Source organism: Lissotriton vulgaris, chromosome 4_1, assembly GCF_964263255.1.
Source record: "Lissotriton vulgaris chromosome 4_1, aLisVul1.2, whole genome shotgun sequence".
Lineage (NCBI taxonomy): Eukaryota > Metazoa > Chordata > Amphibia > Caudata > Salamandridae > Lissotriton > Lissotriton vulgaris.
The window spans coordinates 128595348-128619093 of record NC_141691.1 but is presented as its reverse complement, the minus strand read 5'-3'; the positions used below and the strand labels follow the sequence as shown (position 1 = coordinate 128619093).

The 23746-nt window shown below is 43.2% G+C and overlaps 1 protein-coding gene across 3 annotated transcripts in view; it reads right to left on the bottom strand.

Annotated features, from left to right (window-relative positions):
- The window catches only part of ARHGEF9 (Cdc42 guanine nucleotide exchange factor 9), a 1106557-nt gene that overhangs the window by 57445 nt on the left and 1025366 nt on the right, over positions 1-23746 (bottom strand). For all 3 annotated transcript variants that reach the window (XM_086918380.1, XM_086918381.1, XM_086918382.1), the window contains one exon: positions 5734-5865. In XM_086918380.1, the coding sequence (XP_086774506.1) occupies positions 5734-5865 (132 nt within the window). The remainder of the gene's footprint in view (positions 1-5733; positions 5866-23746) is intronic.

The following is a 23746-nucleotide window of genomic DNA, read 5'->3' as shown; positions in this document are numbered from 1 at the left end:
GATGTCTGCATGGTTGGTGCAGTCCTGTGGAGCGAAGGTGTCTGCATGGTTGGTGGAGTCCTGTGGATACATGGTTGGTGGAGTCCTGTGGAGCTGAGGTGTCTGCGTGGTTGGTGCAGTCCTGTTGAGCCGAAGTGTCTGTGTGGTTGGTGCAGTCCTGCGGAGCGGAGGTGTCAGCATGGTTGGTGGAGTCCTGTGGAGCGGAGAAATCTGCGTGGTTGGTGCAGTCCTGTGGAGCGGAGGTGCCTGCATGGTTGGTGGAGTTCTGTGGAGCGGAGATATCTGCGTGGTTGGTGCAGTCCTGTGAAGGGGCGAAATCTGCGTGGTTGGTGCAGTCCTTTGGAGCTGAGGTGTCTGCGTGGTCGGTGGAGTCCTGTGGAGCGGAGGGTTCTGTGTGGTTCGTGGATTCCTGTGGAGCCGAGGTGTCTGCTTGGATTTTGGAGCCCTGTGGAGGTGTCTGCGTGGTTGGTGCAGTGCAGTGGAGCCAAGGTGTCTGTATCGTTGGTGGAGTCCTGTGGAGCGGAGAAATCTGCGTGGTTTGTGGAGTCCTGTGGAGCGGAGGTGTCAGCATGGTTGGTGGAAGGAGATGAGACTGTTCAGGTAAGTGGAGCCTAAGTTATGTAGTGCCTGCACACACACACACACGCTACGCCACTTATTTACCTTTAAGAAAGTTCAGCAATCTAATTGATTAAATTATTTGAGTGAACAAACCACTTGGGGGCGCTCTAACCCGGACAGGCTGGACCCTGCCAGCCTCCCAGATGGTGGGCCCAGACCCTGCCTCGTAATGAGCATCTGATCCCAGACTGCGCGGCCTCGAACCAGTCAAGCTCGCTCAACGTCAACCAAAAAGCAACAAAATAAAGGCACTGTGCCTTTAAGGCATCATCTTCAGATCTAAAATCAATTAGGCTAAACTAAAGTAAAGCTCATTCTTGCTAATTAAGATTACTGTATTGGAGTCTGCATTCGTCACTGTTATCATGCCCTGATTGCAGACATATGGGAGCTTCGGCAGAGGCAAACTCCTGGCCTCCCGCGCAATTTATGCCTCTCTTTTTTTTCCACTCATTTCTCCCGTGGGGATTTTTCACATTATCTGCATCAACACATTATTCTCGCTGAAAACCCCACGCAGCCGCCCCCGCGCCTCCTCCGAAATACCCATCAAATCCGGCGCGGCCTTGTTAGCTCGGCGCGCGCAGCCCCGCCCCCACGCCCCCGCGCCGAGCGCCCCCCCTCCCCCCTCTTCCCAGTGATTTAAATAGATTTTGTTGAGAACATGCCCTGTTTATTGACATGAAGACGGATTTCATCAGCTGGCAGCTAACAGAGATAGAACAAAGGAGCCCGCCCTACCAAGCCCCCTTCTCTTTAAAGGGTGATCCGCGTTCTTAAATTCATCTTTTTCAATTAGGGGGTGGGAAAGTTTAAGTTCCTGTGTATGTTGTCGTCAGAGTTGAATACAATTATCCCCCACCCCAGCACCCCTACTTGAATGTCCCTCAATACCGACCAGGTCTCGGACTACCCCAAACCAGGATTTGCGCGGAAAAAACAAATCCCAAAACAACACTAGTTGAAGCAAACCAAGCAGAGTGTTACAAAATGTTACCCCACAAACATACCATTTAAATGGAACACAGTGGTTGGGGTTATCAAAAGGATCTCTGTGACAAAAAGTCTAACCCACTATGCTGGCAAAATAAAACACAAATCCCGGGTCAGTGTGTTGCACTTTGTGCTTTGCAGCAGGACATTAACCCTCCATGCTACCTGCTGATGAGCCAAAATTGTCTCTAGACACATCACAGATCTCCTCATCAAGTGTATTAACCAACTGAGCGATCTTTCTGTTATTATATGTACTGAAAAACGCAGGGCACACAGAGATCACCTCCCTGAAGCCGGTACTCTTCTAGAGTTCACAAGCTAAAAAAAGTCCTCTTATCTGTGGGGTGAACGTAATAAGATACTAGAAAACACCGACATACATTGTATTGCTGAGCACTAAATGGCAACAACACCAGGATCCTAAGTGGAGTTCTGTGCCACTGAAACAACCCTTCCTCTGATTTTACTCTGCTGTTTTCCTCCCATGCTCCTCCGTTTCCCTTGGAGGTTCAGGTTCTAGCGCCGGGACACCCCCTCGGGGGTAGCTGTGCGCTCTACAAACTACATAAATAAATAAAAATAAATAAGTGCTGAGACGCAGAGCTTAATTTGAGCCAGTGGTTTCCGGAGCTCGGTACGGGCACTTAATTGTAAGCACTAGCACTTGAGAGAGTCTGCCACAAGGTGGCAGTGTCTGGCTAATATAGAGGTGAACACAACAACAGTTGATTATTAATTCAATATATATTAGAAATTACTATTACCTGCCGCCCAAGCCTTTCTTATAGCTTTTGGGGCCTGAAATAGTCCGAAATCCCACCCTTGGAGAAGTGTGATGGTTATTAGTTGTGTTGCTACTGTCATTGGCAGCATGGCAGGAGCAATGTGTGGTGCAGGCTGCAGTGGCCTCCTGGCGAGAGCCCTGGCACTTACTGTTTTTACAAACTAAGCACTGGCTGAGAGCTACGGGTGAAGCCAAGAAATGTATGCCTAGATGCATCAACCTATTTAGGAAGTGCAAACGGTGCGAATCGCAAAATTCGGCCGTTTGCACTTCCTAAATATGTTTCTGGGATGCATCAAGCATTTTTGGAAAATCGCTATTTTTAGCGAATTCCAAAAATGCGATTGCTTTTAAGGAATCGCAAATTTGCGATTCCTTAAAAGCAATGCATGATTATTTTTAAAATTGCGATTTCGCAATTAGGGAGTTCAAATTACCACAAAATTGAACCTCGTGGTAATTTGCAAAAATGTGTCAAAATGCCCAAAGATGCATTTTAAAACACTGTCATGTTACAGACACACATTTGAATTTGAATTTGAATATGAATTTAAAATTATTTATAAAGCGCACGTATACCAGCGGTTTCATGGCGCTACAACTAACAGAAATCTGGGCGAAGGAACTGGGGCTGAGTAAGGAAGACAAACTGCTAATGGATTAATTGAAGGATTTGGTGAACAGATGAGCTTTGAGCTGCTTCCGGAATTGCGGGTACAGGGTTAAGGCTCTGAGCTCGAGAGGCAGGGAGTTCCAGAGGAGCGGGGCAAGGGTCGCAAATTTCGAGCCTCCCCATTTCTTTCTCCGGAACCGTGGGACTGTGAGAAGGGACTGAGTAGATGAACGCAGTTCCCTGGAGGGAACATAGGGGGTGATCTTCGATGAGATGAAAGCCGGTGCCGTGCCCAGTCGTGCTTGAAAGGTGATGGAAGCAAGCTTAAACTGGACACGGGCACGAACAGCGAGCCAATGTAAAGACTTTAGGAGGGGAGTGATGTGGTGAGACTTTGGGAGCTTGAACACCAGGCGCGCCGCCTGGTTTTGGATCTGCTGCAGACGCCGAAGACTATAAGCAGGTATATGTGTGTGTGTAACATGCACTTTACAATACATTTCAGGGGTGCAGGGGGGGGTTCCTTTGGACCCCCCCCTGCACCCATCGAATGCATTAACATTTTGCAAATTCCAATTTGCGAATTCGCAATTCCCATTGAATCCTATGGGGCTTTTGGCCCATAGGAATCATTGGGAATTGCGAAATCGCAATTTGGAATTCGCAAAATATTTGCGATTCGGTAAAAATTGCGATTTTTACCGAATCGCAATTAAATTGCGAAAATAATGATGCATTGCCATTTGCGATTCCTTATTTGCAATTCCTTATTTTTCGCAAATAAGGAATCGCAAATGAAAACGTTGATGCATCTACCCGGTATTTCCTAGAGAGAGCAAAAGTACCACTCCTGCCCTTACGTGGAAACCAACCAGCATCTCCTACAACTTCCCGAGTGTAGGGGGCAGAGACGTTTTAAGGGCCTCTTGATAGACCCAGGTCTGTTCTGCAGAGAGCTTTGCCGCGGTGTCCTTGAATCATTCTTAAAGGAATTGTTTCAACTACAGTTTTCAGTTAATGCATTTTTAATGTGTGTGATGTGTGAGAGTCAATTAGAGATAGTTTGTAGAGAAATGTTATGGTTATTGCTCATGCCATATCCATAAAAAAAGTTTCTATCAGATCAAAACATGACCTTACACATGAGAAACGGGAGGGTGTCACAGAGATTATTTGCAGTAATATTAGTGAGCCCCTGCTGTGTTACAATATTGAAACACACTTCACTAGCCCTGAATATTAGATGCGAACACATTAAGAATATGGATGCGTGTGCATGTCAGTGACCTGGCCCATGAAAGAGCTGAAATTGGATCATAGATTCAAAGCTTTCCAAACAGGGGCCCCCAGATACTTTTGGCACATGGCCCCCAAATTCTTAAGAAGTCCCTGGTAGGGAGGAGACAATATATTAGGGTTTTTTGCACTTTCTTAAATTCTTGAAAAGAAGAAAAGAGGAAATTAATACAGATGTTGTGACTTTTAATCTTTCGAGACTGCACTGGGTTCGCACTAATAATAGGGACAGCAAGGCATGGCTGTTTCTCTCTACCTCTCTGCCTGTCTGGTTCTCTCTTTCATCTCTCCTTCTACCCCCTTCTTTCTCCCTATCATCCTCCCTCTTTTGCTCCATCTCTCTCTGTCTCAGGATCTTTAGTTTTCTGGATATCTTTTTTGCTCTCCCTTTCTCCCTCTCGGTCTCTTTTTTCTCTGATTTTTTTACCCCGCCCCCCTGCTTCTGTCTTTTTCTGTCTCTCTACTTTTATTTTTCTCTCACTCATCTCTTTCTTCCTGTACTTTTTCTCCTTCCCTCTTTGTTTCAGTTTTGTTTCTGTTCCTCTCCATTCTCGCCCCGCTTTCTCCTCTCTGCCTTTCTCTTTTGTGCCTTCACATAGACTCACTTTTATATCTGCAGATCGAACTCAAGGCCCTGAAAAATGTGAACACTTGTTCGACAGTCTTACATTTAAGGTTTTCATGTGGGATTATGGGCGCTCCTAAGGGGCAGACAGGGGTTGGCTGCTGGAAAGAAGGGAACACGCACAAATGTAACATTTGAGTAGAAATGTTTTGCAAACCAAAGCAACACACCACAGTAAAGTGGACATAAAAAAAGGTAGGAGTCCAGATTATCCATGAAAATCACCAAATACCTCCTTATTTTATTTGAGTTGAGAGAGCGGGATTTCCATCCCCGTGAGAATATTCTTTAGGTGCAGACACCAAAATGTAACCCTAGTGGTTTTGGTGCAGGTGAAGGCATGGAAATCTTCCATTTCTAGGTCCAGGCCATGAGAATTTGTGAATATAAAAAACACAGGAGAACTTTTGAAGTTATTGGGTTGTTTGGGATGTCAATAATGGAGGTAGCAGAGTCACGATGTTTGAGAAACTCTTGTCAAAAACTTTAGCTAAACATAATCACCACAGAAACCACAACAAGCAAAATCACCCAACGGGCAGACGTCAGACCTCATTCAGCTACAGAGACAGGCAAAACGTTGGCGGACTACTAGCTTTTGTCATTAGGAAGGACTTTTGCACGTTTGAATCACTTTTTTTGCACTTTGAAATGAACTATAAATAATGTTGCATTTTTGCAGACCAGCTCTCAACGTCTAAACATTTTTGCAACACAAGATGCCTGACTGATGAACTGAGGGAAAGGCCACCGCCTTGGCTGCAGTACGGTGTCTCACCCCTCAATCGTCTCCCTTACCTTTTTGCAGAGTACGAGCTGGTGGTCAAAGAGGAAGAAGACGCGCTGCTGGTTCCGTCCATAAGGCTGGTAAATCCACTGCATCTCCCCGGTGTAGATCAGCTCCGAGCTCCGGTCCAAGATGTCGTCTCCCTGGGGGTCAGGAGGAGAGAGGATGGATGAAGACCGCTAAAGACACGTGCAGTAACCGTACTCACATCTTTACAAGATTTAAGAGGAGGGGTTTTACTCAACAAGGGCAAGAGCCATATTATTTTCCAAGTTCCAGCACGTTATTTGAAAACGCCAACTCTGGGCATCAGATTGCGCCATGCAAAAGTGGGAAAAATCAGCGGTGGTGCCGCCCCAATGGGGGAGGAGCCTCACCCCACTGGCTCAGAGCCAGCAGCTGAATAATAAAATGGTATTTTATTATAGTTTTATTTTTCAGGTGCTGGCAGAGACAGCATGTGTAGGGAAGTGCGGGGCTGGGCCAGGGGAGGGAGGGAAGAGGAATGAAGTGCTGTGTGCACTTCTAAGTGAGCATGTCTGTTTGTCCGGTCATCTTAGGTCGGCCAAACGCACATGCGCACTTAGGTTTCTCTAACCATTATACAGCCGGGTGGAGAAATGACACAGATGCCCTGTGCCTGAGTGGAGCGCCAAGCCAGCCCACTCATAGTATGAGAGCAGAGTCTGGATTGGATGGGGATTCTATCCCAGGGACTGTTGGGAGCAGCAGGAGACCAGAGGAGCACCGGAGTGCGAGGCGGCCACAGGATCAGATACGTGTTATGAATTTTAATTTTTTTCACTCAATCCCCGCCCCCCAGCCACTGCTGCTGCCCTGCCGCTGCAAATAAGCAGCAGCCGCAACTGGGAAAAGGAGCAGTAGACTTGAGTCAACATGTACAGTAATTGTAAAGTAATTCAAATGAATATGTTAGCACTACAAAAAGTACCAATGTTCAAGGTGCTTTCATAAAAATAGATTCAGCTTATTCAAAGAGGCATATTGGAGTACTCTTGGGTTAGAGTTTTCAAAGTGCACATGTCTGTCTGGCCGTCTCAAGACGCCTGGCCAAATAGACATGCGCACTTTGAAAAGTGCACATACATCCCATATGGCTGAGATACCCGCCACCCCCTCTCAACACAATCCCCAAAGGAGGGAAACCGGAAACAGTTCTTGAAGTTTTTTGGATGAGGGAGGGAGTGACCCTCCCCGGCCGTATTTATTAAAACAAAAAATTAAAACATTAAACAGTTTCATATTAATGTACAATTTCATTACCACATTGCGATGTTTGGCTAACCTTAACAGATTCTCTAATACAGAGGTTCTCCTAGCCGAACTAACAACCTACAAAACATTTTCTTGAAATTTTGAAATTGTACATCCTAACGTTTAAGGGCCAACGGCAAGGTCGTAACCGGTGTCAAGATCCCTAACCAGAAATACCCCCCCCACTTGGGAGGGGCGACAGCACTGAGGCGTACCTCGAGTGCAACTACCAATTTCCCTTGACTTGACGGGGGCACCAATAAACTCGACGCCACTTAAAGGTCGTTCGAGGACTCGTGCGAGGTATCTAGAAGGTAGCGTAGACCTCCCCCCAAACCCCACACAACTTACCACATCTGCCGTCGCAGACGTCACTGGCCCCGGGAAATTCCCCAGGAGGGGGCTGTAACCCCTCCTACACAGGAAGGGGCCTTGACCGCCTTTCCTTTTCTTTCGGCGACCCATCCTTAGAAGGGACCGCCTCCCCGTTGAGGGGCCAAAGGCCACCTCTCCCGAGCGCTCCCATCCGTGTTGGGTGACGCCCACTCATAGGGATCTTCCAATTAGTGCTCACCGATCATGACCTTACCGCCCGACCAAAATAAATACGACAGTGCTAACTAAACTAAAAATACATTGGCCACTATGACCGAAAAAAGCATGCTTATAAATGGACACTAAATCCGAATTTCTTCAATCACAAAACAGACATAAAATAGACCAACTTTTTATTACTCACTCAATATCAACACGATAATACCACAACCTGTAAACGAAATAGAATTATCGATCAACTTTTATTACAAACAACTGGCTGTCTTCAGGGGCTGGTGGGTGGGTCAAAATTGGCTCTTCGTTCCGTCTCGAGCTCACGTGCAGCGAGGAGGTGCAGCTTCAGAGCACAGGAACAAGAGGATGCCTTCTGGTCTTGCGTCCCTTTTTATCCGTCTTCAGGGCGGGCGTAAACCCGCCCCTGCCTGCCCCGAGGGCGTGGCCAGCCGCGTCAGTGTCTAGGCCAGCCCACTCTAGGGCGGGAAAAAGCGCGCCCCGGCTACGCCGCTTCGGGCATACCAGCCGAGACGCGCCTCCCGCCCAAAAATGGCTTCCCGGGGGGATCGAGGTACTCCGCCATACGTTCGGGGGCACCGAGTGGTCGCCCCTTTCCATCCTCCTCCCTGCTGCTGCTCGCATTAAGCCCCGCCCCCGGCCTTAAACTCAGTTCAGGATGCGAGGATGAATTACCATTTTATTTTTAATCTCGGGGGCATTGAAGTGGGGCAACGCGCCTCCGCTCCAATGAAGTACCCACCCCTGGATCCACATTCTTGAATGCAAAATAGCTACAAAGCACGAGTTGTGAAGGGACGGGGGTGAGGGCCGGAAGTGGGAGTGTAGGATAGTTCAAAACATTGAAGTGATGAGAGGGCCAGGGAGCTGTACAATGACAGCACTGCATATTTGTTGGACATTGAGGCAGTTGCCTGCCTTCTCTGTGAGGCTGCTGAGTTGGCAAATGAAAGCCCACCCTCTAAAAGGCCTGAGACAGGAGCTGAGGAGGGTGGGCTGTCGGTGTGTGGCCCCACCAGAGATCAAACACAGCGCGTGTTACTACGCATGCTCCAGTAATAGGCAGACTACAAGGTCCTTGGATTGCTGACATCCTGCGTGGTTTTGTACGAATCCACTGCCTCTCGATTTAGCTAGCATGCTAAAAGGTAGACTAAGTGTTTCCTTGTTGCTATGGCGATTGCACGTAGTCGTCTGGAGGGAGTGTGGTTAGTCTGTGACTGAAAGATGGTAAAAGATGGCAGCCGCCCCAAAGCGATACGAATAGACGCGTGAGAAGAATAACTAAACCTGGCACAGAGAGGAAGAGGAGAGGAAGCTTTAATGAGAAGATGGGGGGATTTGTTAGGTGCACAAGTGGTGCAAGAGAAGTATGTGTGCAGGGCGGGCATCCTCGATAGTACACAGGGTAGGCTATGAGCAGACTGCATGCTGCCACTAACAACACTATGAACTGTCTTGCAACCCTGATGATTCCTTATTCTCACTACAGGTCTTTTAAAAGTATAGCTATTGCAGGCTTTTGGTGGCATTAGCAGCTAAACAATTACACCTTTTAGCAATAACTATTTATTAGCAAGCTATATCCCTGGATTATCAATAATCAGCCTCAGGGTCAGATATACTGCGATATCTCTCCCTGGGATGTCCCTTGAAGGTCCATGATCACGTCATGTCATCCACCACTTCTATGGAATTTGGAAACTAGAACAACTGCACGTAGACATCCCCTTGAGTCTCATGTAAATTGGTCGCTTAGTGAACATGTCAATGCCTGCTCCTGGGGAAAGGATAGTCGCAGACTAGTCATACCCCGGGGGGTATTCATGCTGGGGAACAAGGACATGGGGAGGGCTAAGCAGGTAGGGGGAGGGGCAGAGAAGGGTCGGGTCATGCAAGGGGGATATAAGCGTCCAGAGAGGTGTGACCTGACTCTTTTGAATCACCGGGAAAGGGGTTTGAGTTGGTTGGGAAAGGGGAAAAGTTTTGGCCGCCCACTCACCCTACATATTGAAGGGGTTCAGAGTAAGGGAATTTGTGTTGCAACGACAGCGGGTATTCTGCCAAAGTTAGGACAGGTTGGGGGGTTTGCGGGCAGAAGTCTAGGGGGGTGGGGAGTCACATGCGGGCTCTTCCACACCCTTGTGGGGGCGAAGATGCCGGAGAAAATGCCGGGGGCGATACCTTGTCATGGAAGTATTGAACGAGGTAGGATGTTTGGGAATTAAAGTTTGGGGGAAGAGGTGAATGAAAGCGTGAGGTTGGAGGTTTTGGGCCTTAGCTATAAAGTTGATGTTATTTGTTAATAAAGTTGAAGTTATGCAACCATGTACCAAAAAATTGGCCTTTTACTCTATTTATGGGTTGTGGAGTGTTTTTTGTTATACCACGAAATAATGTTGCTTGAAACACCAAAAGAACAGCCACATTTGAGCAGAGGAGGCACATTACGTAAAATGGATGCCAAAGACCATCTCAAGTGAATGTACGGAAGCATTTTGTTATTTAAACTTACAAAGATTGTTATGGCACTTTTTTGCCATATAAAGGCGTTGTAGCACTAATGGTGTTTGGTCACACCCTGGTCTCAAGGATTACATCTTAGACTGGAGGCTGGCCTCTGATTATTTAAACTGGTTTATCAGTAGAATAGTTTTTTAATGCTTATGTGTGCTGTAATAGTGTGTTTTTGTATTTGTAGCTGGAGGTTTTTTACCAGTTCGTGTACATGCCATGTAAGGGCTTGGCATATGCGTCGTCCGGCTTACAACGCGTTTCAGGTAATTGAGAGTATCATACCCTTTCCCTTTTACAAAACCTTTGGTGACATGCTGGATGAGTGGTAGTGGTGGTTTCGTGTGTTATGGGTGATTATGGATTGGTGTATTGTCTTAGAAAGAGGGGAGTGATGTTACGACTTCGGTGAGATCCAACTACATAGCGCCTCTGAGCTATGGTGAATGCGTATGAGTTGTTCTGTGTGTTCTGTTGGGGGTCATGATTGTTTTTTCAGTTTGGTGCTGTTTTGAGCTGAAATACCCAACTACAGGAAATATGCGAGGTGTGCTGGATGTGGGCTCAGTGTTAAGTTTACAGGGCTCTGTTGAATGTGGCGCTTGTTTTCATGTGGACATGCATATACTTCACAGTTCTCCATTCAGTGTTCAGCTTTGTCGCGTGTGCACGTTTGGTAGCTTTCTCTATTGTACTTGTGGTTGGAAGCCCTTCGATACCTAACTATGTGGAATATATGAGCTGTGCATGCATATCACTCAATGTCCAACCATAAACCTATAGTACAAGCACCACTGCAAAAGCAGGATTCCTACTGCGGAACTTGAAAACTGTATGAATTCCAGTGGACAGGAAGCAGACAAAATAAAAATGTTACATGAGAAGGGGAAATCATTTCTAAGGGGATGCCAAGAGTATAGGACCTAGGAATGCCCTGCTATGTTTACCTTCATGTTAGTGATCAGAGTTTTGAAGAAATCCACGGCACGCATCAAAACATCTTGCCTTGGCATCACCAAATTACTGTGGCACTTGTGGGTCAAAACATCAGGTTTGAAACTAGGACTTCTACTGATCTGAGACCATTCACTTAACCAATCTCATAGTGTGAACATAGTGTTACTATTCATTTAGGGCAGGCTTACCTCATTCAGAAATGAGAAATAGAGGATGAAATGGTCCTCACTGCTAATGTTTCTGGGCAGCAGTAACACTTTGGGTTGTTAAACCCCTCCTCCAGGGCATTCATGCCCTACTAAGAACTCTCCAATTGGCAAACTGCTTTCCTTGATTCTGCAAAGAAATATGTGGCTCTGGAGAAGCGCAGATCACCCATGCGCTGTAATCTGAGTTTTGGTCCTGTTCAAAATATGTGTGTTGGTCCAGTTACCTTGGGAGTGCATGTCATACTGTTACCATGGATGCACATCAGACCTTTCGAAGGGACCTCCTAAATACAACAGTTCAATTGTCAAGGAATTACAACGAAGTGACATCGCATCGTCATTGGGTAATGGAAATATTCATGCACTACCCAAGTTAGAGGCAGGCTGTGGGGAAGTTTGCAAATTTGTAAAGTTTGAAGTTCATGAAAAGGTGAATTCTTCTTACAATCTGGTGTTGAATGGATTTTGTTAAAGACTGTATCTAAGAATCAATGTAGGTTAGTGACATTTCTGGTCACCATTTCCAAACACCTAAGAATTTGACAGTCACCTATTTATTGAAAGACAGAATGAAGCTGGGATCATTGAAATGACGAGATCTCTTTTTTGTAAAAGCAGTATGAGTTAATTTGAAGATAACAAACCGCATTCATACAAGGAGCACAATTCCATCAGCACACAAACATCATTCTTTGTGTCCACTGCATAGTTTAATCTCCGCACTGTGTCCTTCCCCTTTGTAAAGGCAGCATGAAGGCTTCTGCACGGTGATCCTCATTTATATGAGCAACGCGGCATCATCAGCACCCAATTATGTCCCCTTGTAAGAGCATCATATGACAACCAGCACCGACCTCTCACTGCAAGCACCGAAAGATCTCCCTTTGTAAGAGCGGCCTTTGCCTGGCACTCAATGATCTCTATATTTCAAGCAGCATTTAATCGCAAGCAATCACCAATCTCCTTTTGTAGGAGCAGCATTTGATCATCTGTAGTGAACAATTTCCCTTTGTAAGAGCATCATTTGACCTCAGGCACTCCAAGGTCCCTTTTGTAGTAGAAACATGTAAATACAGGCACTTAAAGATCCCTTTTGTCGGAGCAACATGTAAATACAGGCACTCAAAGATCCCTTTTGTCGGAGCAAAATTAGACTACAAAGAGAAGCATTAGACCACACTCTCTCCATGATCCCTTTCAAAGAGCAGCATTTGTTCACAAGCTCTCAAATATCCAATTTTGTAAGAGGAGCATTAGATCACAAGCACTCAAACATCCCTTTTGTAAGAGCAGCCTTTGCCCACTAGCACTCAAAGATCATCTTTGTAAGAGCAGAACTTGGCCAAAATCATAGAAAGATCCTCTTTAGTAAGAACAGGATTTGACCACAAGGACTCAAAGATCCTACTTTGGAAGAGCAGCATGTGGCCTGACACACTTAAAGGTCTACCTTTACAAAACCCTTGAAAAAATCTTTTTTAAGCCTCATCTATCCTAAAAAGTTAAAATACGCTCAATAAAGTTCCTTAAAGGAACTCATAAGCAGCAAAACATACAATGTGTGTATCTTGTGAGGATATAAAATGTAAACATACAAATAATGTCCATATTTGAATGAATTAATGCCCGTGTTTAGAAACTGTAAATTTATTAACAGACCCGGTCATGAATTCTCCAAGGTGATACATATAGAACAGTTTTCCATGCTACAGAGGGAGGGCATGCATGGTAGATGGTTTCATGGAAGTTTCTTGGATGCAATTGTAGTTAAGCCTCAAAACTTAATATGCCCAACATATTTCTGATATAGAAATTCTGATTGAATTTCAAAAATCTCAAAAACATCCAGTAAGACTTTGTCTGATATAGGAAGGACACAGTTATCAATTTCTTCAATCTCACATTTATCTTCACAAATCCCCTTTCATCACATTCATGTTAATAAACTGGTTCTCAGATCATCTCCCTATGAGAATGCAGATATTTAACTGTATGCTATACTATGGTAATTCACCCAAAGGTCTACAACACCAGATTTCACAGCACCTCCTTCCCCAATATTTGTGCTCGATTACACACACTTGGGATTTACATATTGAGGCAAAATCCTATCTTGTAGAGCGAATTGAAACTAAAACAATCAGATAGTAGGAATAAGTGCTTAGAATTTTCAAGCACAAAAGAGTAGTACCCTTGTTTAAGGAAATATACCCTGATTAGAAAAGAAACATCCACCGTGGTACCAGATCGCAAACACATAGTCAAACACGGAGCCCGTAGCACTCTATAAATACAGAGTATCACCAAATGACATTACACTCACCTCTACTTTGAACTGTATACTAACTGCAAAAGTTGAGGTATGGAGGAATTGGTGACGAGCCACCTCCCCTATCACTCTCTGAATGTACGCTTGCATTCAACCCTGTACACTGCTCCGCTGCCTTTCGGCAAGGTTTGCAATAAAAAGATACTTCACGCATCCATGAATTCATACTGCTGAAGTAACGTGATCATCCAACCTTCAGATCACAGTTTAACCATACAGGCATCAAGATGTACTCTTCAACAGTGCTTAACCCTTTCGCTGCGGCGGCTATTCCGCCGCAGCGCTAACAGGGCGGGGCGGCCGCGCGGCGGCCGCATGCTGGTGACAGAACCGCTCCGTCACCAGCCGCGGTTGAGCTGTGCTTGTGACGGAGCGGTTCCGTCATGGCCCGCCCAGCTCAATAGAACGCGCCGCGCAGGCGCGACATCAGCGCCACGCAGGCGCGGCGGCCGGGCCATGACGGAACCGCTCCGTCATCAGCACAGCGCCACCCCAGCTGAAGACGGAGCGGTTCCGTCATCAGCAGGGGAGGGGTTAATTTACAAAACAAGTGCATGGACCCAAAGTTTGTGTTCGGGGTCTGCCTCTGGCATGATTTTTTCTTGTAGATACCTGATACTTTTTGGCTTTTACAGAAGACCTAAATGTCCTAGGGGTAAGCTAAAACTCCTCTTCGGATTTTGGAAGAAGCAGAACGCTGAGGTTTGAAAGGGTACTCAACAAGAAATGTGGAAGTCCTAAATGAAAATGATGCATCCCTCACTACTCCAAATGTTGGAGGTCTGACATAGAAACTGAGTGGGAACGTTGGCATTCTCTCAAGTGAAGCGTGGTTAAAAGCGTAGGCGGGAAACGCTTCAGCATCTGCCTGACCGCGATGCTTCCCCCACATATGGGTACGCTGCCGCATGAACTAACAGGAGGGGGCTTGCGCCACAGCGTTCTGCTGCAGACCTCTTACATGATTACAGTTTCACATTGCTAATTAGAGTTAATTATGGCTCTTAGCAACAGTAAAAGAAAAAAACAGGCTTAGATGCAAACGAGAACTATTGTAATGATAGTGGTATTCCAGATGAAGCGACTAAGGATGCCCAAACATGCCATTACGGTTGTGGTGCACCATATTGCCTGCTGTTTGGAAGAATCACACTCGGGGGTCCTTGTTGATTATTTTTTCATTATAATTTGTATTCTGTTTTTTTTAGACACAGTTGCACTAGAATAAGATAAAAATTAAATCATTCAGTACAAATGGAGTTAATAATTAACTTAGAAAGTTGCAACTCCAAAGTCTCTTGCCTGGAGTTAGCCTTGGGGCGGCCATACCTGGATAGTTCCTATGAATGGTCCATGCTGGGAAAATCTCTAGTCTCTACCCTATTATTGACCCCTCCTCCCCCACTTACCTCTGGATACTGAAAGCATGATCCCTGTAATTCCCCGATCTAAGTTGGTTTTTTTATGGAACCTTCCACATGGAAGGATCAAATTAATCATCACATTCCTAACTAGTCTTATCACACTCCCAGATGTTCGAGCAACTAGTTCAGTTCAGTTCATAAGTCTTTATTTCGATATACTTTATCATAAAACACTGTGTTCTAACTAGTTACAGCATATACCATAAAAAAGTACATAAAAACTTAGTTAACCATTGATTCCAGAACACATCTCCTACCAGGAATAAATTACACATTTAGAAAAATATAAGAAAGTTAGTTGATTAAAATTCATAAAACAGGATTAAATTGACGATTAAAGACGTGCCAAAAAATATATTACAATTTAAAACAATCAGTTAATTGACTAACAGATGTCAGATGGATGCCTAGCTCTAATAACCCAAGTCCAACCCAAAAATGTTGCTACAGATATGGCCACGGGGACTGATGTAATTGTCCTAAGCAGCCATAGAGCCTCCTGTCCCACCTGTGTTCTCAAATTGTTGCAAATTGGTTTTAGCCATTTTCTCCGGGGGGCACGGTATGCGGGGCAGGCAAAAAAGACATGGCCAATAGACTCTTTCTGGTCTCTACACCACGGGCAGGTGTCCTTTGACTGACCCCACCATTTATTTGTAAAGGATCTTAGTGGTAAAGACCCAACTCTAAACTGGTGGTAGAGCGTCCTGTCACAACTCTTAGTGATGACATCCCAGTAGTTTTCTAACGAGGGGTCGAGCTTATGATTCAGAAACCTACCAGTCAAAGAAACTAACTCAGACTGGGCAATAAGCTGGTTTCTTTGGGCTGCCCAATAGAGATCCTTAAATGCTTTTTGAGAAGGGAATACATTATTTCTCGGGTCCAACCACAGGTGACTTAGGCCCATGTTCTCTAATATAGATTTAACAGTCTTAAACCATGGGAGATAACTGGAACCCACTATGGATCTAAAATCTTGAATTTCCTTTGCAAAGGATGCGAGTTCCGGGGCTGACCATATCCTCCTCCACAGGGCAACAGTCCTAAATCGTGCAACTTCTTTAATAGATTGGCAACCTAGGTCCAGTAACAAAGGTTTCATAGGGGTAGATTGGGGCAAACCAACCAGGCGGCGCAGAAATTTATTTTGTACACTAACCAATGGGGACAAATCCGAGTAACCCCAAAGGTCCGCACCGTACAATATTGCAGAACTTATTTTAGCATTTGAGTGCAGGACCAATTCTTTTTGTTAGTGAGGTTCTCTGTTCCTTGATAAGGCACCCAGTCAGATGGGCAAATTTCAGAGAGAGTACATCAATCTGGGCTTTCCATCTAAGCCTATTTTCAAGGACAACCCCCAGGTAGGTCATCACTTCCACCTGCTCTAACCCATTGCCATTCATACTGACATGACCCACCAGCGGCCTATTTTTCGTTAACACCATAAGTTTGGTCTTGCTCACGTTAACCTGAAGATCATTAATCTTACAGAAATCCTCAAATTTATTTAGTGCCAATTGTAGCCCTTTTGAGTTTTGGAAAGAATAAGAGTGTCATCTGCAAAGATGAGGAGTTAGAACTTTGAGCCGCCTAGAGCAGGGGCATCAGTCGGTCTGTCCGCAAAAAACTGCACGACTCTATTGATAAATAATAAAAACAGGGTCGGTGCAAGTACGCACCCCTGTCGGACACCACGAGTAACTGGGAATCTCTGGGTAACCTGCCCCTGCCTACCCCATCTAACCTGCGCAAAGTTAGCCTTGTGTAGTCTTATGACCAAATCCAAGAGAACACTCGGCATGCCCATAGTTCCCTAGGCCTCCCATAGCTTGGCTGTAGGGACAAGATCGAAAGCAGACTTTAAGTCTACAAACGCAGCATAAATAGTTCCTCCACCCCGGGACACAGGAATTAACCTTGGGGCGGCCATACGTGGATAGTTCCTATGAATTATCCATGCTGGGAAACTCTCTAGTCTCTACCTTACCACTGACCCCTCCTCCCCCACTTACCTCTGGATACTGAAAGCGTGATCCCTGTAGTTCCCCGATCTAAGTTGTTTTTTTTATGAAACCTTCCACATGGAAGGATCAAATTAATCAACACATTCCTAACTAGTCTTATCACATTCCCAGATGTTCGAGCAACTAGTTACTATGGTAGAAAATATGAAGAGCGACATGCAACTCTCATGTTCCGACCCGCAATCCTGTGTGTCCGATTATAGCAATCTTGACCATGGTTTTGTGTTGTTTCAATGTTAGCTGGGATTTGACTGTGGTCATGTCAGGTGATAACAAGGATCTGATTTAACACTTGGCATAGTTCACTATGATTTCCACCACAGTCTGGAACCAGAAATGATTTAATGTGAAAACACTGAACTTTATTTGCTCTTTCTACCCCAGGTTGCAGTAGAGATGTGAACATATTAAAAGTCTCTGAAATGTTACTATTGAGGCAAGGCAAGAAAGGGCAGAAATATGTGTAACTGGCTAACTCCTGCAATGTTGTAGGCTCAATATATTTGGCGTCTCTCTTTTTTTTTTTTGTTGCTCATTTGCAATAATTGCCAAGCGATGCCTTTTTCCATGTCTTATGCCCCACCCCCTGAATTTTTTCCTTTTCTTTTGGACAATCATTGTGATTGCTCATCTTTGTGTGACCTGCAAAGAAGGAACCTTGCTTTCTAGTTCATCAGCAACATTACAAATGCAATTGAAAGGATTGCCCAACATACCTATCCTTACTAGTTACAACTACCTTGCTTGCAATATCTCCCATTTGATCCTGTCAGATACCCCATTTTAATTTAGTTCACCATCCTAGTAACTGCAAGAAGGCTGCTCAGCTTGTCAATGGATTTCTTGACCACGTCAATTGCCCTTTATTGATAATGGTTTTATTTAAAGACTCTATTTGATTTACTCAGACATATGACCTCCTGTAAAACCAAGATAAAGTTGAACCATCCAAGATGTTGCACCATCTTTTGAACACAGGTTTCTCCGCTTATGATGTCATTACCAACGTGACCTGATGAAATTTAAGATGTAAATTATGACTCGATTTGTAATGTCACATGAGATGCCTGGATAACCTCATTAACCATCCATTGTGGGGTAATGACACAGCATCCATATGCTATCTGATGTTATTTGACTGTATTGTGTTCTATAGCATGAAGCCAGATGCTACTTTGCTTCTTTTATGATTTAATTTTTATTTACATTTGTATATTGCTGTATTCCTCATTCCTTGGTTTCTAAGCACTATAACTACTAAACGAAGTCCTTAAAAGGTATCATCTTCACTGTGAAACTTGAACACAAAATTTCAATAACATTTGTTCAAAAAAATAAAAATAATGTCCTTTTACCTGAGGCTTCCAGTCAAAAAGTTACGTTTCTTTCTATGCCATTTGCCATGTGGTGCACAAGTGAAAATGGGGCCTCCATCTTTTCTAAATATTAGAGATTATATTGTGGTGTGATTAGGGATCCCTTTAATAAATCAATTAAATGTAGCAATCCCATGCACCAAAAACGTGATTAATTTGACATGAAAATTTACTACAGTAGCTTGAACTGAGTTTGTAAGCAATGTGGGTCACATCATCGACTGGGTAATCTACTGTTTACCTATAATATATATTAAAAGAGCAAGAACGTATGCGTTTCTCAAACTATATAAACATTCAAAGATATATTTCAAGGATCCCTCCAATGTAATGATGGTCCAGTTCATCCTATCAGGAATATTAATGGATGGTCAAGTGCATCCCATTAGGAATATTAATGGATGGTCCTGTGCATCCCATCAGGAATATTAATGGCTAGTCCAGTGAATCCCATTAGGAATATTAATGGATGGTCCAGTGAATCCCATCAGGAATATTAATGGATGGTTCAGTGCATCCAATCAGGAATATTAATGGATGGTCCAGTGAATCCCATCAGGAATATTAATGGATGGTCCAGTGCATCCCATTAGGAATATTAATGGATGGTCCGGTGCAGCCCATCAGGAATATTAATGGATGGTCAGGTGCATCCAATCAGGAATATCAAATGATGGTCCAGTTCATTCTATCAGGAATATTAATTGATGGTCAAGTGCATCCTATCAGGAATATTAATGGATGGCCCTGTGCATCCCATAAGGAATATTAATGGATGGTCCAGTGAATCCCATTAGGAATATTAATGGATGGTTCAGTGCATCCCATTAGGAATATTAATGGATGGTCCGGTGCAGCCCATCAGGAATATTAATGGATGGTCAGGTGCAGCCCATCAGGAATATTAAAGGCTGGTCAGCTGGAGCCCATAAGGAATATTAATGGATTGTCCAACGCATCCCATCTGGAATATTAATGAATAGTCCAGTGAATCCCATCAGGATAACAAGAATCAAATAAAAATCCCAAAGGTGGTTCAGGGTAGCAACTGGATTCAACCGTATCAATCACATAACTGTTTCCATTGAAGAGTCCAACGTATCAAATAACATTTTTGAAGAATAGTCCAGTCTGTCGCTTTGGACAATATCAATTAATTAAAATTCCAATGTATCCGACTGCATTTAGCAGCATCACTCAAACAATAATTTTCAAAGAATAGTCCACTGCACCCCAGACAATGCAATAGAATTAGACAATTTCAAAGAATAGTCCAGTGTACCCCAGAAGATGCAACAGAACCAGATTTTAATGTCAAAGAATAGTCCAGTGTTTCTCAAAAGATGCAATAGAATCAGAGAATAATTTCAAAGAACAATCCAGTGTACCCCAAAGAGCACTAGAATTAGACAAGAATTTCGAAGAACAGTCCAGTGTACCCCAAAGATGCACTAGAATTAGACAGGAATATCTAAAAACAGTCCAGTGTACCCCAAAAGATGCAATAGAATTCGAAAAGAATTTCGAAGAACAGTCCAGTGTACCCCAAAGATGCACTAGAATTAGACAAGAATTTCGAAGAACAGTCCAGTGTACCCCAAAAGATGCACTAGAATTAGACAAGAATGTCGAAGAACAGTCCAGTGTAACCCAAAAGATGCACTCGAATTAGACAAGAATTTCAAAGAACAGTCCAGTGTACCCCAAAAGATGCACTAGAATTAGACAAGAATTTCAAAGAACAGTCCAGTGTACCCCAAAAGATGCACTCGAATTAGACAAGAATTTCAAAGAACAGTCCAGTGTACCCCAAAAGATGCACTAGAATTAGACAAGAATTTCAAAGAATAGTCCAGTGTACCCCAGAAGATGCAACAGAACCAGATTTTAATGTCAAAGAATAGTCCAGTGTTTTTCAAAAGATGCAATAGAATTAGACAATAATTTCAAAGAACAGTCCAGTGTACCACAAAGATGCACTAGAATTAGACAAGAATTTCGAAGAACAGTCCAGTGTACCCCAAAAGATGTACTAGAATTAGACAAGAATTTCAAAGAATAGTGCAGTGTACCCCAGAAGATGCAACAGAACCAGATTTTAATGTCAAAGAATAGTCCAGTGTTTCTCAAAAGATGCAATAGAATCAGGGAATAATTTCAAAGAACAGTCCAGTGTACCCCAAAGATGCACTAGAATTAGACAAGAATTTCGAAGAACAGTCCAGTGTACCCCAAAAGATGCACTAGAATTAGACAAGAATTTCGAAGAACAGTCCAGTGTAACCCAAAAGATGCACTCGAATTAGACAAGAATTTCAAAGAACAGTCCAGTGTACCCCAAAAGATGCACTAGAATTAGACAAGAATTTCAAAGAACAGTCCAGTGTACCCCAAAAGATGCACTTGAATTAGACAAGAATTTCAAAGAACAGTCCAGTGTACCCCAAAAGATGCACTAGAATTAGACAAGAATTTCAAAGAATAGTCCAGTGTACCCCAGAAGATGCAACAGAACCAGATTTTAATGTCAAAGAATAGTCCAGTGTTTTTCAAAAGATGCAATAGAATCAGACAATAATTTCAAAGAACAGTCCAGTGTACCCCAAAGATGCACTAGAATTAGACAAGAATTTCGAAGAACAGTCCAGTGTACCCCAAAAGATGCACTAGAATTAGACAAGAATTTCAAAGAATAGTGCAGTGTACCCCAGAAGATGCAACAGAACCAGATTTTAATGTCAAAGAATAGTCCAGTGTTTCTCAAAAGATGCAATAGAATCAGACAATAATTTCAAAGAACAGTCCAGTGTACCCCAAAGATGCACTAGAATTAGACAAGAATTTCGAAGAACAGTCCAGTGTACCCCAAAAGATGCACTAGAATTAGACAAGAATTTCAAAGAATAGTGCAGTGTACCCCAGAAGATGCAACAGAACCAGATTTTAATGTCAAAGAATAGTCCAGTGTTTTTCAAAAGATGCAATAGAATCAGACAATAATTTCAAAGAACAGTCCAGTGTACCCCAAAGATGCACTAGAATTAGACAAGAATTTCGAAGAACAGTCCAGTGTACCCCAAAAGATGCACTAGAATTAGACAAGAATTTCAAAGAATAGTGCAGTGTACCCCAGAAGATGCAACAGAACCAGATTTTAATGTCAAAGAATAGTCCAGTGTTTCTCAAAAGATGCAATAGAATCAGACAATAATTTCAAAGAACAGTCCAGTGTACCCCAAAGATGCACTAGAATTAGACAAGAATTTCGAAGAACAGTCCAGTGTACCCCAAAAGATGCACTAGAATTAGACAAGAACTTCGAAGAACAGTCCAGTGTACCCCAAAAGATGCAATAGAACCAGAATTTAATGTCAACGATTAGTCCAGTGTTTCTCAAAAGATGCAATAGAATCAGACAATAATTTCAAAGAACAGTCCAGTGTAACCCAAAAGAGGCACTAGAATTAGACAAGAATTTCGAAGAACAGTCCAGTGTACCCCAAAAGATGCACTAGAATTAGACAAGAATTTCGAAGAACAGTCCAGTGTACCCCAAAAGATGCACTAGAATTAGACAAGAACTTCGAAGAACAGTCCAGTGTACCCCAAAAGATGCAATAGAACCAGAATTTAATGTCAACGATTAGTCCAGTGTTTCTCAAAAGATGGAATATAATCAGACAATACTTTTAAAGACTAGTCCAGTGCATCAAAGAATGATGCATTAGAATTAGACAAGAATTTCAAACAACAGTCCAGTGTACCGCACAATATGTAAATTAATAAAACAATAATTTCAAAGAACATTCCAGGGTATCCAAGAAGATGCAACAGAATCAGACAATAATTTTAAAGAACATTCCGGTGTATCCCCAAAAATGCAAAGAATCAGACTATAATGTCAATAATAGTCCAGTGTATCCCAAAAGATGGAATAGAATCAGACAATTTCACAGAACAGTCCAGTGTACCCCGGAAGATGCAAGAGAATAAGACAATAATTCCAAAGAACAGTCCTGTGTACCCCGGAAATTGCAAATTACTAAAACAATAATTCCAAAGAACAGTCCAGTGTACCCCAGAATATGCAAATTAATAAGACAATAATTTCAAAGCACAGTCCAGTGTATCCCCAAAGATGCAAAGAATCAGACTATAATGTCAATAATAGTCCAGTGTATCCCAAAAGATGGAATAGAATCAGACAATTTCACAGAACAGTCCAGTGTACCCCGGAAGATGCAAGAGAATAAGACAATAATTCCAAAGAACAGTCCTGTGTACCCCAGAATATGCAAATTAATAAAACAATAATTTCAAAGAACAGTCCAGTGTATCCCCAAAGATGCAAAGAATCAGACTATAATGTCAATAATAGTCCAGTGTATCCCAAAAGATGGAATAGAATCAGACAATTTCACAGAACAGTCCAGTGTACCCCGGAAGATGCAAGAGAATAAGACAATAATTTTAAAGAACAGTCCAGTGTATCCCAGATGATGCAATAGATTTAGACAATATATTCACAGAACAGTCCAGGGTACCCCGGAAGATGCAAATTAATTTGACAATAATTTCAAAGAACAGTTCAGTGTACCCCAAAATATGCAAAAGTATCAGACTATAATAAAAAAATATATTCCAGTTTATCCCACTGGAGTCAGAAATCAGCCATACACTCATTTAAAATGAAATGTCCAATACTCCAATCAGGGCTCAGCAGTGTAAATTAAGAAATTAAATCAACAAAATATTCGAAAAGATTCTGTTGAATCCCATAGTTCCATTCAAACAAGTATTTCAAAGAAGTGTCCAGCACATTTTATTGGTCCTAATAATATCGACTGGAGAATTCCAAGGGCCTGATAGGTTTAACACTCTTGAACTAGTAAATCACTGTTCTCAGATAAGCAAGCCCTCAAGGGACAGGAGTGAGTCTTAAGCACCCCCACCCCCTCAATCACTTTAAAGACTTCAAGTAGAAACATGCAGGGCAGGAGCAGATCTGAAAAGAGTCTACAAAGTAGATTGTATACACATATACTGCCACAATATTAAATACCCCTACACATCTCGCTACAAACATGTCAACACACCCCGAAGCAAGCCTGAAAGCGCCTTATAAACTAACTGATTCCTACAATACTTGGTGAGTCAGTTTGGCTCGATTTAGGAGCTTGCAAAAACTGAAATTTTATATAGGGAGATATTCATACATGGTAGATATTATATGTCATGGTAGATATTCTGGTCAATATCAGTCTACAGAAACAACACAGTAGTCTCCGCTGCCACAAACTTCACAGTCAACACTACCAGCTGCGGCTTGTGCAGGTAATTGCA